The sequence below is a fragment of the Notolepis coatsorum genome (assembly GCF_963971535.1).
Source record: "Notolepis coatsorum genome assembly, chromosome: 5".
Taxonomy (NCBI): domain Eukaryota; kingdom Metazoa; phylum Chordata; class Actinopteri; order Aulopiformes; family Paralepididae; genus Notolepis; species Notolepis coatsorum.
The window spans coordinates 143,792,957-143,811,041 of NC_140169.1; the positions used below are offsets into that span (position 1 = coordinate 143,792,957).

The 18,085-nt window shown below is 42.4% G+C and overlaps 1 protein-coding gene across 2 annotated transcripts in view; it reads left to right on the forward strand.

Annotated features, from left to right (window-relative positions):
- Positions 1-18,085, forward strand: part of fbxo25 (F-box protein 25) — a 47,671-nt gene that overhangs the window by 18,707 nt on the left and 10,879 nt on the right. For both annotated transcript variants that reach the window (XM_084314588.1, XM_084314589.1), the window contains exons 3-8: positions 3,378-3,484; positions 6,530-6,579; positions 6,793-6,885; positions 7,717-7,810; positions 12,541-12,725; positions 14,444-14,626. In XM_084314588.1, coding sequence (XP_084170714.1) covers positions 3,378-3,484; positions 6,530-6,579; positions 6,793-6,885; positions 7,717-7,810; positions 12,541-12,725; positions 14,444-14,626 — 712 coding nt within the window. The remainder of the gene's footprint in view (positions 1-3,377; positions 3,485-6,529; positions 6,580-6,792; positions 6,886-7,716; positions 7,811-12,540; positions 12,726-14,443; positions 14,627-18,085) is intronic.

Below are 18,085 nucleotides of genomic sequence, written 5' to 3' on the forward strand. Positions count from 1 at the left end.
TTCCGGGTCTAACAGCCTGCAAACTACCTGGCGTTCTATCGCCATGCTCTAAGACAAACTCTAACCTTAACCAACTTCGAAAGAGCGCCTAAGCTTAACCAGTGTAGACACTTGCGGTCCCACGATTGGGCGTACATGTCACATGACCAGAAATGACCTGGCCAACCTGACCACGCATCCAGACCACCTCCCCAATGTGGCCCCATGTGATCCAGACCACCTCCCCAATGTGGCCCCATGTGATCCAGACCACCTCCCCAATGTGGCCCCATGCGATCCAGACCACCTGGGCGAGCGATCGGCTCTCAATGCATTCTCGTAATATTCAGTAACAGCTCGTATCCCGAGGCAGCGAGGCCCTTAACTCTCACTCTAACTCACGACGTTCCTGGCCAGATTCCCAATCAGGTCTCTGACATCAAGGCCACCTAATAATCATCCTTCCCTCTTAATTGGATGATATCAATCCCTGTCTCCTGAGCCGTTCAGCCATTATGTAAGTGTGATGTGTGCCTGGTGCCAGTGTATGGCAGCCATTGATTTTGATTTGATTTGATTTGAATTTATTAGCGATCCCCATTAGCTGGTGCGATAGCAACCAGCTAGTCTTCCTGGGGTCCACACACAAAAAAACATACAAAAACAATCACTATTGCAAAAACAAAATTATTAAAAGTCAATACACACAATGCATAATGAAACTACTGTAACAATTAAGATAGCTAAAATTATATTAGTGTAAAACAAAAACAAAAAATTACTTTACAGTGTTAAAAACTATTTAAAAACAATTTAAGGTTCTTTTTAAAAGTGAATCTTCTGTAAATGCAGCAGAGGTTCCGAGGCAGGCCATTCCAAAGAGTTAATGCTCTAAAAATAAAAGATCTCCCCAAAGCGCTGGTTCTAGGACCTGGCAATTCAAGCTGCCCACTATACTGGAACCTCTAGTGTAATGCTCGTGCACAGTATTACTAAAAACAATCTGATTATGTAAAAATAAATGTATGCAGGTCATTGAGCCTGCGTAGCCCAAGGTTGGGTGCTACCAGTGTGTTTGAGTGTTTATTGTACTGTTGTGTGTATGATTGTTGTTTACCTGTGTACTCACCAAGGCAAATACCAATCAATGTTTTATTGAAACGGTGTTACGCTATTGAATCTTGAATCTTGATTCGGAATACCGGTACTTGAGTGTTTTGTCATGTACACGGCACCCATGGTAATTAGTTTTGTCATGTAATCATGTTAAGGCTTGCAGCTGTCCGTTCACTCACATTAGGACAATACAGCATCCCAACTATGAACCGGGATATTTAGTATCCAGAATGTGCACATAAACACGCTCATCTTATCTTGTCAAGTGAAGATCTTCAGTCATTACGGTTCAAAAGCAATTACCCCGGGGCGCGCCAAAAAATTATGTTTTTAGAAAGTTCGCCGGTTCTGGTCTGTTTGATGTCGTGTCCAGGACTGAAAAGTGGTCTTGGTAATCCTGACAGACCGTTGGCTCACAGAACCGGTCCATGTGGGACACACACACGCTGTTACTCTGAGTCCTGGACGCAAGATCTACGGTAAATCCGTTGCCAAATATTTAACTGACAGTATAATGAAATCCACGGACACAGCAAGGAATCCTCTGTCGATACACAAGGTTTGATTGATTCCCAAGCCACTAAGGCTGAGACGATATGCCATTTGGACGAAACGATACATCGGGACAAAATTATCGATAAATAACGATAAATCTTTTTTTTTTCATTTAATTTTTTTTATCTTTTTATCTTTTATCTTTAAAAAAAATAACGATTATTTAATGTTAGTTTGTGTGTGTCATGTGCACTCACTGTAGTTTTTGCAATGCTGTAGTTGGCCCACGACACACACACACACGAACTAACGCTAAATAATAGTTTAAAAAAAATTATAATTTAAAGTATTTTAAACCTTTTTATTTTTTTATTTAAAAAAAATTTTACACATGCAAAAAATCTATAAGTGACGCCACTTATCGATTTCACGCAACTATCGATAATTATCGATAAATCGATAAGTGGTCTCAGCCTTTACAAGCCACTGACACGTACTGTACACAGAGACCGCCTGGTGTAGCATATTACACTCAACAACAGTCAACACTCCTCCAAAGTTCACATTCTCACGTTCGCCGAGTTAGAAATTAGCAGCACTCTCCAGTAAACATATGCCACGTGTATCTTCATGTGGGGTTGGCTGTCAGAGGGGTCATCGAGGTCAAGGCCCAGCTGATAATGATGATGGGCCAGAAATAGCCGTAAAAAAAATGCCTGATCACAGCGCTTTCTCTCTTTCTCAGGTCAGAGAGTCAGACGTTGTGTTTCTCAGTGAGACATTGAACCTCCGGCATTGTGACATTGTGGCTTTTTCACGAGACTGTGGAACACCCTCCCTGCTCAGACTGTCCGAGACTCTCCCTCACTCTCCACCTTCAAATCCTGACTAAAAACCTACCTGTTCTCCCAAGCATTACAACCTTCCCTACCCCCATAACCTACCACCCTCCTCCAACCTACCACCTCCCCTTCCCCCTGCCCTACGTTCTCTCCCTCTCCTGCCCCCCCCCTCCTCCCCTCGGTTTCCTTACTTCCCTGACTGTTCCCCTACTGGACTGTATCTGTTACTTGTTACCCGTGGTTGTACTGTATGTCCTGCGTTTTCATACTGTTGCTTATTCCCTGTGGTTCTTTGTTTCTTTGCTCATTTGTTTTGCTCGTTGTCAGTGTCTTTGGGTTCCTGAAAAGCGCTTTATAAATCAAATGTATTATTATTATTAGTATTATTATTAGTGATGCACGATATATCGGCCGCCGATATAATATCGGCCGATATGGCCGTTTTTTTAAACATTTGTATCGGTCCGATATCAAGATTGAGCCGATATAATTTTTTCTTTTTTTTTTTACATGTTTTGGCCTTAGATAGTTTCAAAATATCTGTCATTTCTGAAAATAAGTTAAAAAAGTTAATAAAAAAAAAATGCATTTTGGAAAATAGCTCTTTATTTGATTATCATAAAAAAAGTGTTTTCTATACAGAGATATCGACATCGGTAAATATCGGTATCGGCCAGAACAGCAATATTAATATCGGTTATCGGTATCGGCCACAATTTTCACATCGGTGCATCACTAATTATTATATGCAGCATCAAAGAAGCGGCACAGTAGTCATTGTTGGTGTGCGACTTGTTCTGAATCGTACTGATCTGTAATTATTTCATAATAAGTAACACATAATAATAATATAATAACATAATAATGATCTGCCCGGCCCGCATATCGAATGCTGTTATTAACCCGTTCCTTCCACGTCTCTTGCGTGTCGTTGTTTCTGAACAGGCTCTGCGACGACGACAACAAGGAGAATGTGTTCGTGGGACAGGTGTGTGAGGTCGCCGCCAAGAAGAGGAAGAAGGACCTGTACAACAACAACACCCGGTCTCAGTGTGAGTGACGTCGTGTCCCTGCTCTGCTGCACGTGTGTGTCCCTGTGTTCCTTTAGCCGGGTCAAAGGTCAAAGGTCTCTCCGCCTCCTCTTAAGTCAATCGGTCGACTTATCGGTCGTTAAGGTCGTAGGTCTCGTTCGCATCTAATCAGACGACGCAGGTTTTCTCCTTCTTCTTCTACCCCCCCTGCATGGGGGGTTGTTGCTGCGTTGGGCTCGAGATAGAGATGATAGAGGAGAAGAAAAAATTAAGAATATATATATACTGTATATATATATATACATACACACACATATACATACATACTTACAGACATACACAAACATACATACATTAAAACTAGGGATGTCCGATATTATCGGCCTACCGATATTATCGGCCGATATTGGCATAAAAATGTGATATCGGAAAATATCTGTATCGGTTTTCAAAATAAAATAAAAATTATAATTTTTTTCTTTTTTTTACATTTATTTAACCTTTATTTACACAGGCAAGCAAGTACAAACAAATTATTATTTTATTTATTGTCAAAGTATGCATAATGTTGTGTTAATTACACGACAAGAGATATGTAATGTTAATTACCTGAAATTATTCTGTTTTTTGTTGGGGGAAACCCTGCATATATCGGTGTCGGTTGATATAGGTTGATACCGGTATCGGAAATTAAGAGTTGGACAATATCGGTATATCGGTATCGGTAAAAACGCCAATATCGAGCATCCCTAATTAAAACAATTATAATAAACATTTATTATAATAAAAAAGGGTTAATAATAATAGAAAAGGGTATCTACAGTAGGATACACATATTCATATGTGTACATAATAGGTTTACACACACTCATATACACAAGGATAAGGTATACACGTCAGGGGCACACATACATGCACATACTCACTTATAGGAAATAGGCATACACACACCTACATATACACATAGTTGAAATATAGGCTTTCACTGACACATATGGGGGATACACATGTATATAGGAGACACACACATACGTAGCTGAGACGCACATATATATACACATCTGAGATATACACTCACATAGGGGGCAGAGGCACACATGGATACGAGACACACACAAGAGATAGGAGTACAGTCACATACCAGGAAGATGCACACACACACATATGAGGCATGTACACATGCTTACGTGATACACGTACCCACATACATGTGTTGGAGACATGCGTGCATGCATGTTATCATGCACAACTGCATGTGTCTGGGGCGCTTTCTCTCACATGCAATATGGAGAAGGGTGGCATCCCGATAGAGGATGCAGCACATACCTGCTCGAAGGTAGTTCGGTCTACATGCAAAGTATATATATCAGGGATGTATACGCATAATGTATAGTATAGTATGTTTCTTTTTTCGTAAGTCTTTTTTTATTTCCATGTCAGTTGTTAATGTATTTGTATGAGTCCTTTACATGTTTTGTATGTTCTTACAAAAAAGAAAAAGGCAAATCCTGGAAATTGCATATGATGATGTGGAAAGAGATGTTTTGAATATTGGAGAGATTTGTGCAAAAAATATCAATAATAAAAAATAAAAAAAAAAGAAAAGGAGCATTTCCTAATCCTTATATTTAATCACTTATATTGTCTCACATTCACTACATACTGTACAGGCAGGCATCATTGAGGCAGATGTAACATGACCTTTACTGCAGAGGTTAATAGAGACAACCTTTGCAGTAACGCAGCGCCTCCGCACACCGCGGTGGCCAATCAATCACAGCGGAGGAGCAGGGAGCAGCTCACAGCGTGACGTCACACCGACACCCCCTCCACGCCAACACACCACCCTGCGGGGAGATGCCAAACTGTCTGACTAGATGAGAATGAGCCCCTAAGTCAACTAAGACTGTTATTTGATTAGTCTCAAGCACCTCATAAGACTGTCAATATCACTAACTCAGTCAGCTACTCATCACTCACTCACTCACTCACTCACTCACTCACTCACTCACTCACTCACTCACTCACTCACTCACTCACTCACTCACTCACTGTTAGCCACTCTGCCCCTAGTGGTCGCTCTCGGGCACGGCGCTTTGCTTCACCTCTCGGACCCTTGTTTTCATGCTAAATTGCTTCATTTATGGAAGATGATGAACCCAGTTTTGGCATCGCACAAATTTTTTCTCACCATCAAAGATGGAAGAGAAAAATATTTGGTTCGTTACAATTTACTCAAGCATAATAATAATAATTAATAATTCATTTAATGTAAAAAAAAGAAACAAAAGCAAAGAAACAAAAACAAAGAAACAACAAAGAAACAAAACAACAGACACCATATTTCTGACACTGGGAATACATCCCCTGAGGTCCATAGATGTCCCTAGATACCGAGGACATGCAAATGGTCCTTGTAGGAGTTGAGCAATCCTCCATTTACTTGGGTATGTACTTTTAGGCAGATTCTCTGAAAATATGGCTAGGGCTTAAAGGAAAACTCCAACATTTTGGGAAATTAGCTTATTTGCCATCTACCCTGGAGTTAGACAAGAAGATGCATACCTCTTTCTTCTCTGTGCATGCAGTAGGAGTAGGAAGACGTTGGGAACTAGGCTACTGGAGGAACCTACTTCCAGTGACTGACGCTAAGCTAGGCTAACGGTGCGTGTCTTCCTACTCCTACTGCATGCACAGAGAAGAAAAAGGTATGTATCTTCTTGTCCAACTCCAGGGTAGATGGCAAATAAGCTAATTTCCCAAAATGTTGGAGTTTTCCTTTTAAGGGGTTAATTGACCCGACGTGACGTGCAGTGAGTCGACACAATCCTATGACTGTTTATTTGTCTTCTTTCTTGGTCTCTTTGGTAGGAACATTACAGATATTTGTTTAAGGGGAAATGTCCGGGCAGAAGGGCTTCAGTCAGGGGGGAGCGAGCGAGCATGCGTGATTTGAAGTGCGAAATTTGGCAACTGCGTCCAAGCAAACATGTCGTTAGCCGCGGTCAAATGAATGTCCCCCCTGTGGTGTGACGGTGTGTTCTTCTTCTCTTGTTGTGGCTCCAGTCGTCTACAGGGAGAAGTGGATCTACGTGCAGAAGGAGAGCACCAGAGAGGTGAGCGGTGTCCACGACGTCACGAGACGCTCTTAACGAGGTCTCATCTGAGGGTTTATGGACTGGCTGTGGGTGGCAACAGCAGGGTTTGTTTTAATCCAATAATTGTGTGTTAATAACTGTCCTTGTGTGTGCGTGCGTGTGTGCGTGTGTGTGCGTGTGTGTGCGTGTGTGCGTGTGCGTGTGTGTGTGTGTGTGTGTGTGTACGCACAGCGACACGGATACTGCACGCTGGGCGAAGCCTTCAACCGTCTCGATTTCTCCAGTGCCATTCAAGACATCAGGAGATTCAACTACGTGGCGAGAGTGAGTTAATAATGGTCATAACTCTGGAGGAGGGAGATGTTTTTGAAGAGGTGTTCTTGTAGAAGAAGAGAGTTGGGGTTTAGGTGTTGAGTGGACAGACCTCCCAGGCAGACACTATCAGACAACGTTTATTATTCCATTGATGTCAGTTTCTCTCTGTCTCCCCCCCTCTTCCTCTCTCTCTCTGTCTCTGTCTGTCTCCCTCTCTTCCTCTCTCTCTCTCTGTCTGTCTCTGTCTCTCTCTGTCTTTCTCTCTGTCTCTCCCACTCTTCCTCACTCTCTCTGTCTGTCTCTGTCTCTCTGTATCTCCCTCTATTCCTCTCTCTTTGTCTCTCCCTCTCTTCCTTGCTCTCTGTCTGTCTCTGTCTCTCTCTCCCTCTCTTCCTCTCTCTCTGTCTGCCTCTGTCTCTCTCTCTCTCTCTCTCTGTCTCTCCCTCTCTGTCTCTCGCTCTCTCTCTTTCCCTCTCTTCCTCGCTCTCTCTGTCTGTCTCTGTATCTCCCTCTCTTCCTCTCTCTCTCTGTCTCTGTCTCTCCCTCTCTTCCTTGCTCTCTCGGTTTGTCTCTGTCTCTCTCTCTGTATCTGTCTCTCTCTCTCTTTCCCTCTCTTCCTCGCTCTCTCTGTCTGTCTCTGTATCTCCCTCTCTTCCTCTCTCTCTCTGTCTCTCTCTGTCTCTCCCTCTCTTCCTCGCTCTCGTCTTTTTCTGTCTCTCTCTCTCTCTCTCCCCCCATCTCCTCCCCCCCTATCTCTCTCTCTCTCTCTCCCCCCCTCTCATCCCCCCTATCTCTCCCCCCCCCCCCCCCCCCCCTCTCTCTCTCTCTCTCCCCCCCCAGCTCCTCCAGTTAATAGCCAGGTCCCAGCTGCCATCTCTGAGTGGGGCGGCCCAGAAGAACTACTTCAATGTTCTGGAGAAGATTGTACGGAAGGGTGAGGCAACTGTTAACCCTATATTATATTATGTTATTTTGAGGCGAGAGAGACAGAAAGAGAGAGAGAGAGAGACAGAAAGAGAGACAGAGAGAGAGACAGAGAGAGACAGAGAGAGACAGAGACAGAGAGAGAGACAGAGAGAGACAGAAAGAGAGAGAGACAGAGAAAGAGAGAGACAGGGAGAGAGACAGAGAGAGAGACAGAGAGAGACTTGTACTTAGTGGGCAGAGTTCACGATAGACGGCAAGCAACGTTTATTGCTAGCGACAGCACCCTCCCTGATGTCAGAGACTGTGTGTCTAACCCCAAATGCAGACTTAGCTTTAAGCCCTTCCCATGTTGGTGAAAGTTACATTTAACTCCCGTCTCCCGATGCCCCAAACCCAAAGTGATCGGCTCCAAGCGGCCGCCAGACTGCCAGATGTTGAGTTTGTTGGTACCGTTCAGTGTCTGCACATCAAGAACCTGGCATGTTCCTATTGGAGCGAGTGCCTGGCCACAAAACCAATCATTATTATTATAGGGTTTGTGTTGCCGGGCGGATCAAAGGAGGAAGCAGATCTCGGCTGTGGTTTCAAACAGGAACACTTCAATGAGTTGGCTTCAGTGTTAACCCTTCCAGGTGTACGATGTCACACACGGGATTTAGAATTTTCAGAACTGAACATTCTATCGATGACAACCGTAACCTCTTAAGCCCGATCTGCCCCGGTACGAGATTTATTTCACGTGATAAATAGATACAGTCCGTATTAAGTAATGTTGCGTTTCTTTTTCAAATGTAGCCAAGAGTAAAGACCCTAACCCTATCAAAACAGCAGTCAAAGTGTATATTTCCAGCACTACTGTCCGTGGTGGTGGCGTGTGCGTAGGATCCGGAGACGGCAGCAAGTCCAAGGGTTTTAATGACACAAGACTAATAAACAGAACAAGGAACTAAAAACTAACAAAACAAAACCTCTCAGTGGCAACTGGAAGAGGGGAAAAAGTAAACACAAACACAAACTCTAAGTACTAACATGGGGAACACTTACTTGACAACATGGAACTTGAAACAAGGAACGAGCAACATTAGACAGAGTAGTAGAGACAATGAACCGACACAGGAAACAAGGAACTGAAATACACAGGAACAAATGACAAACGAGAAACACCTGGGATGATTACAACTGGAGACACCCGGGAGGGGAAACAGACTGACCAAGAACTACAAGAAACAACACAAGGAACTACAACTATGGAAGACAAGACAGACACCAGACACTGAGACAAAACAAGCATACTACAGACACTAAACTGAGAACCTAATAACCGACAGTAACTACAAAGACTAAGACATATAACATATAACCTAAGACAAGGCAAGAAGAGTAACACTAGACTAACAGGGGGACATGAAGAGAAAGAGAGCGAGAGAGCAAGAGAGAGAAAAGGGACAGAAATACAAGGAACAAACATACAGGGATGGGGAGAGGTAGAGCAGGGGAGAACAGTCCATGAACCGGTGGGACGTTACAACTATGTTTGTTTACCAGTGATTTTAAGTGTTATTAGCTAAATATGAGCTTATAAAAATCTCTGCGCATTTCACCGGAAAACGGACGATTTAGACACGAGAAGAAGAAGCACTCGTGACATTGTTGTAGTCCTAAGAAAGAGGAGACCCAGGGCTTTCGATGGACGTCGGAATTTCATAAAACTACACTACTCAGCTCACACCAGCTGCCGGCAACAGAAGTTATTGCCATAACATACAATGGATATTGTTTATTTACCGTTCTGTGAGCGTCTACAAAAAACCTGTCTCAATCTGTTGAAAAATGGCGGAGCTATGGACATTATACAAAGGTAACTGTACTCACAGTAAAACTTCTGATTTTAGTAACAGACTCAATATTTCTGACACTGGGAATACATTCCCTGAGATCCATAGATGTCTCTAGATACCAAGAACATGCAAATGGACCTTGTAGAAGTGGAGCAATCTTCCATTTACTTGGGTATGTACTTTTAGGCACATTTTCTGAAAATATGGCTCGGGCTTAAAGGGGAACTCCAACATTTTGGGAAATTAGCTTATTTAACATCTTCCCTGGAGTTAGACAAGAAGATACATACCTTTTTTGTCTCTGTGCGTGCATTTTAGCTTTGGGAATAGACGCTCCGTTAGCATAGCTTAGCTTCATCACTGGAAGTGGGGGAGGGTTAGAGCCTTACAGTGCCTTACAGTGTATTGCAAGGTCTGACATTGACCAAACTTGATATGCATGACATTGGTGGGCTCTAGGTCAACTCCTGAAAAGGGGGTCAATGTCAGACCTTGCAATCAAAAGTTAGGGGCGCACTGAAATTATGGCAAGGGTTATTAGCCCCCTAACTTTTGATTGCAAAGTCTGACATTGACCCCCTTTTCAGGAGTTGACCTAGAGCCCACCAAGGTCATGCATATCAAGTTTGGTCAATGTCAGACCTTGCAATACACTGTAAGGCACTGTAAGGCTCTAACCCTCCCCCACTTCCAGTGATGAAGCTAAGCTATGCTAACGGAGCGTCTATTCCCAAAGCTAAAATGCACGCACAGAGACAAAAAAGGTATGTATCTTCTTGTCTAACTCCAGGGAAGATGTTAAATAAGCTAATTTCCCAAAATGTTGGAGTTCCCCTTTAAGGGGTTAATGGCTACTGGCTATTGAGAGCTACCTACACAAACAGTGAAACTGAGAAAATGGCTTTAAAGTTGATTCTTTATACCCCTTTTCTCTAAAACAAGAGCAAGATGGCGATATTGAGAAGTTCAATTCCATGTATAACAATAGTTACTGCGCTTAGCTTCTGCAGGGCAGTGTAGACTGGAGGAATTCTAAGAAAACTCACACCTGAAAGGGTTAAATGGGAAATCTTGGGAAACGTTGCTTTGCTGCAGAGTAAAGATGAGCTCACAGCTAGCGAGCGTCAGGCCAGAGATATAAGCCCTAAACCACAACACAGCTTCTGGATTTACAAAAGGACCACACTGAGGCAGAAGAGGGCGGGGCCTCAGACAACACCAGTCACAGGTTGTCACGACTACCAAACACACACAGGAAGGGGAGGGGCTGAGCATTCACTCTGTTACCTAGAGAGAGAGGGGGGAGGGGGGGGGAAGAGAGCTGATTGAGAGAGAGAAAGAGAGCTTATTGAGGGAGAGAAAGAGAGCTTATTGAGGGAGAGAAAGAGAGCTTATTTAGGGAGAGAAAGAGAGCTTATTGAGGGAGAGAGAGAGAGTTTATTGAGGGAGAGAAAGAGAGCTTATTGAGGGAGAGAAAGAGAGCTTATTGAGGGAGAGAGAGAGAGTTTATTGAGGGAGAGAAAGAGAGCTTATTGAGGGAGAGAGAGAGATGATTGAGAGAGAGAGATAGGATTGAGAGAGAGAGAGAGAGAGAGAGAGAGAGAGATGATAGAGAGAGCTGAGTTATGAGCAGGCCAGAGTTATGTGTCATCATGATGTATCATCTACCAAATGATCTACAATCATCTCTGCTCAGATGTTTCTGAGATGGCTTTTGGCAACTTGGAGAGAATGAATCACTTATGCTGAGTTTAACGTTGCTTTAGCGGTGGAATTTCCCTTTAAGCTTGAGCTTTTCCCTTTAAGCTTGGCCCCTTCGGTAATATATGCCCTCACACACATTCTTCACAAAACGCTCTCTTCTAATTGTGGTCGAGCGTTATTTGTAGTGGAAAATAGTTTTCTTTTTTTTTCTCTCCTCGTTTTCTTTTTTTAATCCATCCCCATGTTCGGCTTTAGTTGTTTTTTTCTGGTTTCGTTCTTTCTTTTCAAATGAGTTTGGATCCAAAACATATCCTTCTTCCCACAGTAATTCCCATCGCTTGCATGCCATATCTGTATGTCTGTATGTCATAAATGTCATGATTAGATTAGATGATTAGATTAGATTATTATATCTGTATGTCGTGTATGTCATAAATGTCACTATGAATTGAAAATGGGGGACCCTGATGTAAACAAGACGAAGATCTTTCTCTGGTCTGCATCCCCTTAACAATTGTGTGTATTGAGCCGTACTGTACTGTACCTAGGGCTGACCTTCGGTTATTTTTTTTGGAATTCGAAGCTTCGGGGCCGAGATTCGATTTTAATTTACATTTATTTTATTATTATAATTTTTTTTATTATTTTTTTTTTAATGTTGTGGGACTTGTACAGCACTTTGTTCAACTTTGTCAGTGCTGTAAAGTTTAAACCTTTTAAAATCTTAGACAAACTAAACACTTTGCTTCCATGAAATATTGTAAGCCGTCATTTGAGGCTTTATATAAAAGCAGCACAATGAACACAAATCTGTCAGTGCCGAGTCCGACCTCATCTTAAATAACAAACAGCATTGCTTGTTGTAATTAACAAAGAGAGGCAGAGCTGATTTTGCACAAAAAAAAATCATAATTCTTTTTTACATAATCGAATTTTATTTTCATATTCGAATCCCATGCCCATCGAACGAAGTATTTAAGACAGCCCTAACTGTACCCATTCTGCAATCTGTTAATAACATTTCAATCAATCAATCAATCAATCATATCGACACTAAGCACGAGCGGCGCTCCATGACACGCGTGTTCTGTAGAATATATATAAACGTGCTCCGTCTCACATGTCTCATCACCCCCCCCCCCCCCCCCCCCCGTGTGTGTAACCGTGTGTTCCGCCGTTGCCGTGGCTACTGCAGTCCTCGACGACCACCAGAACCCGCGCCTCATCAAGGAGCTGCTGCAGGACCTGAGCTCCACGCTGTGCGTCCTCACCAAGGGCATGGGCAAGTCCGTCCTGGTGGGCAACGTCAGCGTCTGGGTCTGCCGGCTGGAGACCACCCTGCGCTGGCAGCAGCAGCTCGGCAACCTGCAGATGCCCACGGTGTGTGTGTGTGTGTGTGTGTGTGTGTGTGTGTGTGTGTGTGTGTGTCTGTGTGTTTCTTGACAACTGCAAACTCAAGCAGGGACAGTGCTCATCAATGTGTGTGACATTTTTTTCTTTTATTAACCTTTATTTAACCAGGAAAAAGTCTCATTGAGATGAAAAAATCTCTTTTACAAGAGTGTCCTGGTGTGTGTGTGTGTGTTTCTTAGTGTTCTTATTGGTTGCTCTGTCTAGCTTCAGTGTTCTTATTGGTTGTTCGGATTAGTTGCAGTGTTCTTATTGGTTGTTCGGATTAGTTACAGTGTTCTTATTGGTTGCTCTGTCTAGTTGCAGTGTTCTTATTGGTTGCTATGTCTATTGTCTAGTTGCAGTGTTCTTATTGGTTGCTCTGTCTAGTTGCAGTGTTCTTATTGGTTTCTCTGTCTAGTTTCAGTGTTCTTATTGGTTGCTCTGTCTAGTTGCAGTGTTCTTATTGGTTGTTCTCTCTAGCTTCAGTGTTCTTATTGGTTGCTCTCTCTAGTTGCAGTGTTCTTATTGGTTGCTCTGTCTAGTTGCAGTGTTCTTATTGGTTGCTCTGTCTAGTTGCAGTGTTCTTATTGGTTGCTATGTCTAGTTGCAGTGTTCTTATTGGTTGCTCTGTCTAGTTGCAGTGTTCTTATTGGTTGCTATGTCTAGCTTCAGTGTTCTTATTGGTTGCTCTGTCTAGTTGCAGTGTTCTTATTGGTTGCTATGTCTATTGTCTAGTTGCAGTGTTCTTATTGGTTGTTCTGTCTAGCTTCAGTGTTCTTATTGGTTGTTCTGTCTAGCTTCAGTGTTCTTATTGGTTGTTCTGTCTAGTTGCAGTGTTCTTATTGGTTGCTTTGTCTATTGTCTAGTTGCAGTGTTCTTATTGGTTGTTCTGTCTAGCTTCAGTGTTCTTATTGGTTGTTATGTCTAGTGTCAGTGTTCTTATTGGTTGTTCTGTCTAGTTGCAGTAGGGCTGGGCGATATGGCCAGAAATGTTATTGCGATAAAATTATAAAATAATTTTCATATAACTCGATATCGATAATTATCGTCGATATAATGTCTGTCAAGTTTAATTAACTTCTTATGCCCGGCGCCAATGGACGGGCTATTTTGCTGCTGCGAATGTCTCGAGTTGATGTCGTCATCAGTCCGCGCACGTTAGCAGTTAGCCAGAGCAAGCCGTGTATCCCATGACAATGTACTAAATATGACCCTAAAATACTCTGTTCCGCCCCAATACATTGCAACGACGTCCACCGTATACCCCACACTACTATAACCGTGGCCTCAGAATTCACGCCACACACCCACTCGGCACGTAAACTATAAAATAGCGCGGTGCAAGCTAATTATCCTAGCCAGCCTTGTTTACTACTTGAGTCCTACCTGCAGCGTGGACTCTCCTTCCGCTGTCGGCCATCTCCTTCACTGATTGGTTGTTAGTGCGTGTGCTCATATCCAAGCTCGATATAAAAAAGGAAAATCGATATATCGAAACTTTGCGACAACGTTTCATGTTTATTTCGAGGAAATTATTTATCGCGATAGTTATCGTTATCGTTTTATCGCCCAGCCCTAAGTTGCAGTGTTCTTATTGGTGGTTCTGTCTAGTTGCAGTGTTCTTATTGGTTGCTCTGTCTAGTTGCAGTGTTCTTATTGGTTGTTATGTCTAGTTGCAGTGTTCTTATTGGTGGCTCTCTCCTCAGCAACTGTCCAATGGGATGACGCTCAGCGACCTGCCTCTCCACATGCAGAACAACATCCTCTACAAGTTCTCAGACGCCTGTGACATCATCAACCTGGGACAGGCCACGCCCACTCTGCACATGCTCAGCGAGGACCGGCAGCTGTGGAAGAAGCTTTGCCAGTTTCACTTCTCAGAGAAACAGGTGAGAGACCCGGGAACCAATAGGGTGAGGCTGATAAGACCCAGGGACCAATAGGATGACACTGATAAGACCCAGGGACCAATAGGATGACACTGATAAGACCCAGGGACCAATAGGATGACACTGATGAGACCCAGGGACCAATAGGATGAGACTGATGAGACCCAGGGACCAATAGGGTGAGACTGATAAAACACGGGACCAATAGGGTGACACTGATGAGACCCAGGGACCAATAGGGTGAGACTGATGAGATAACCCTGGGGGAAACGATGTGAAAAGAAGACAGAAGACATCTTTATTAGGAACATAAAAACTGAACAGTTGTGTAGAGCTCAAGGCTGATATAGTGGAGGCTGAGCCACCTAGTGGTAGAATAAGGTACAACACTTACTCAAAGAAACTGCATAACAGCATTGATGGAGTGTTGCGCTGCCAAATCCAATGAGCAATGTGGGCTGGTTTTAACTGCATGTGTCAAACCCCAACTCCTCATAGGATATGACGGCTGTGTTGTCCTCGCTCTGGCTACTGCTGACTGGTGCTCTCTCTCTCTCTTTCTCTCTCTCTCTCTCTCTCTCTCTCTCTCTCTCTCTCTCTCTCTCTCTCTCTCTCTCTCTCTCTCTCTCTTTCCCTCTCTCTCTCTCTCTCTCTCTTTCCCTCTCTCTATCTCTCTCTTTCCCTCTCTCTCTTTCCCTCTCTCTCTCTTTCCCTCTCTCTCTCTTTCTCTCTCTCTATCTCTCTTTCCCTCTCTCTCTCTTTCCCTCTCTCTTTCTCTCTCTCTCTCTATATATATATATATTAGATTAAACTGTATTGTCATTGCACAAGTACAAGTACTCTCTCTTTTTCCCTCTCTCTCTATATATATATCTTCTTGCCTCTAAACTGCGACAGAAAATTGGTTTCCTGTACAGAAACAGATCAAATTGTCCTCTATTTAGTAGAAAAAGAATTGTGGAATCAGTCTTCTTATCAGTTTTGGACTATGGTGATGCAATTTATAGGCATGCTGCGGCATCAACTCTTAAACCTCTGGATTCTGCATTAGGGCTGCAACTAATGACTAATTTGGTAGTCGACTAATCTGCCGATTATTTTTTCGATTAGTCGACTAATCGAAAACCAATGTAAACAACAACAACAACAACAACACAATTTTTTATTTTAATTTTTTTTTTAAATTACCTATCTTTGTGAAAGTGGCTTCTCAGCTCTGGTCCAGCTGAAGACAGAGCAGAGGAACAGATTGGACATTGAGCATGACCTCAGAGTTGCTTGTCTACCATCACCCCAGACTTTGAGACTCTTGTCAGGACCAAACAACAACATCATAACATGATGATCCCATAGCAAATTAAAATAATGACTCATGAAACATTTGAATTTGGATCTTTAAGCCACTTTAAATGAAAATGTATTTGAAGAACAATACAGCAATCACTCATAACAAGATAAATAAATTAAATAATACAAATTAAAGTGGAAGTGTACTTTAAATAACTTTTGTTTGCTGTGTGTGAGAGGAGTCCGTGTGTGTGTATGTGTGTGTGTCTTACTCTGATCGCTGTGTGAGTGAGAGGAGTGTGTGTACTGTGTAATTTGTGTGTGTGTCTTACTCTGATCGCTGTGTGAGTGAGAGGTGTGTACTGTGTAATTTGTGTATGTGTGTGTGTCTTACTCTGATCGCTGTGTGTGAGTGAGAGGAGTGTGAATGTGTGTGTGTCTTACTCTGATCGCTGTGTGTGAGAGAGAGGAGTGTGAATGTGTGTGTGTCTTACTCTGATCGCTGTGTGTGAGTGAGAGGAGTGTGTATGTGTGTGTGTCTTACTCTGATCGCTGTGTGTGAGTGAGAGGAGTGTGTATGTGTGTGTCTTACTCTGATCGCTGTGTGTGAGTGAGAGGAGTGCGTGTGTAATGTATTGTGTGTCTAGTCTGATCATCATCTCCTGCAGGGGAACAATGTTTTCAATGTCCAAAATTTGCTATGGGATCATCATGTTATGATGTTGTCTGGAACCCTGAGAAGCCACTCTCACAAAGATAGGTAGTGCAAAAAAAAATTAAAAAATAAATCAATTTTTTTTTTTTTTTAATGACTAATCGACGCAACAATTTCTCGTCGACGATTTTTTATAATCGACATCGTCGATTATGTCGACTAATCGTTGCAGCTCTATTCTGCATATCACTCAGCTCTCAGATTTATAACTGGTGACAGATATGATACTCACCATTGTGTCCTGTATGATAGGGTGGGTTGGCCTTCTCTTGCAGAAAGGCGCAACAAACACTGGTATTTATTTATTTTTAAAGCCCTTATTGGTAAACAACCTGTTTATATCTCCTCGCTGTTAGATTGGAATATTGGAACCTATTCAACTCGATCGAATGACTGGATGGTTCTTAGGGTTCCTCAAGTTTGTTCTGATCTAGGGAAGTCAGCCTTTTCCTTTGATGCCTCTAACTCATAGGTGTCAAACTCATGGCCCGCGGGCCAAATGTGGCCCGCCACGTCATTTGATGTGGCCCCCCAAGAGCTCTGGTAAAACCCCAAGAGCTCTGGTAAAAAAAAAAAAAATTTTTTTTTTTTTTTTTTTTTTAAACATTAATCTTGGGTTAAAAAATAGCGGCGTTAAAATAATTGTGGGTTAATGCGTTAATAAAGCTTTAACTTTGACAGCCTTAGTTATTACACATTCTTACACATACATGTATGTTGAACATCTGAGGTATTGATGAAGTAACAAAGGAAAAAAGCCAAAAGCACTTACTCCTCACTCCTCAGACATTCTTTGACAATTTTACAGTCCAAAATACAAAAAAGATCCAGGCGGAATAGGTAACAAAGGGTTGAAGAAATATTGTCTGAACTGTCAGATGCAAACTGGCTGTGTGACATAACCGAGCATCTTGCTCAATTGAATAAGAAGCTGTAGGGACGCAAACAAGTCCCACCCAAAACTTGACCAATATAGTTGTGAACTGAGACAACCCTTATTTTGTTATTTTTGAGTACAGTTACAGTTGTGTGTTCATGCAGACACATAATAGCAATTTCATTACGAATTGAAAATGGTGGACCCTGATGTAAACAAGTCGAAAGTCTTTCTCTGGTCTGCATCCCCTTAACAAACAAGCTGTACTGTACTGTACCCATTCTGCAATCTGTTAATTAAAGTTAATTAAACTATCTTCCATTAGTTGGATGTATGGCCTCTGCAAGGTTGTGTGCAGCCATTTGTTTTTGTAACATCTGCTACATCTGTCCCACCTGTTCTTTGCAGCTCAGTTGTTAGTTCTGCCCCTCTTGACTGTGACAAAAAGGTTTTGAACAAACTTAATGTCATAGCTTGTATTTGATTATCTTCTTCTTTGTTATTTACTTGAATGGTTTGATCATTGATTAATGGAGTAATATGGGGTTCTGATAAACTAAAATTATTTGTTAAAATAACA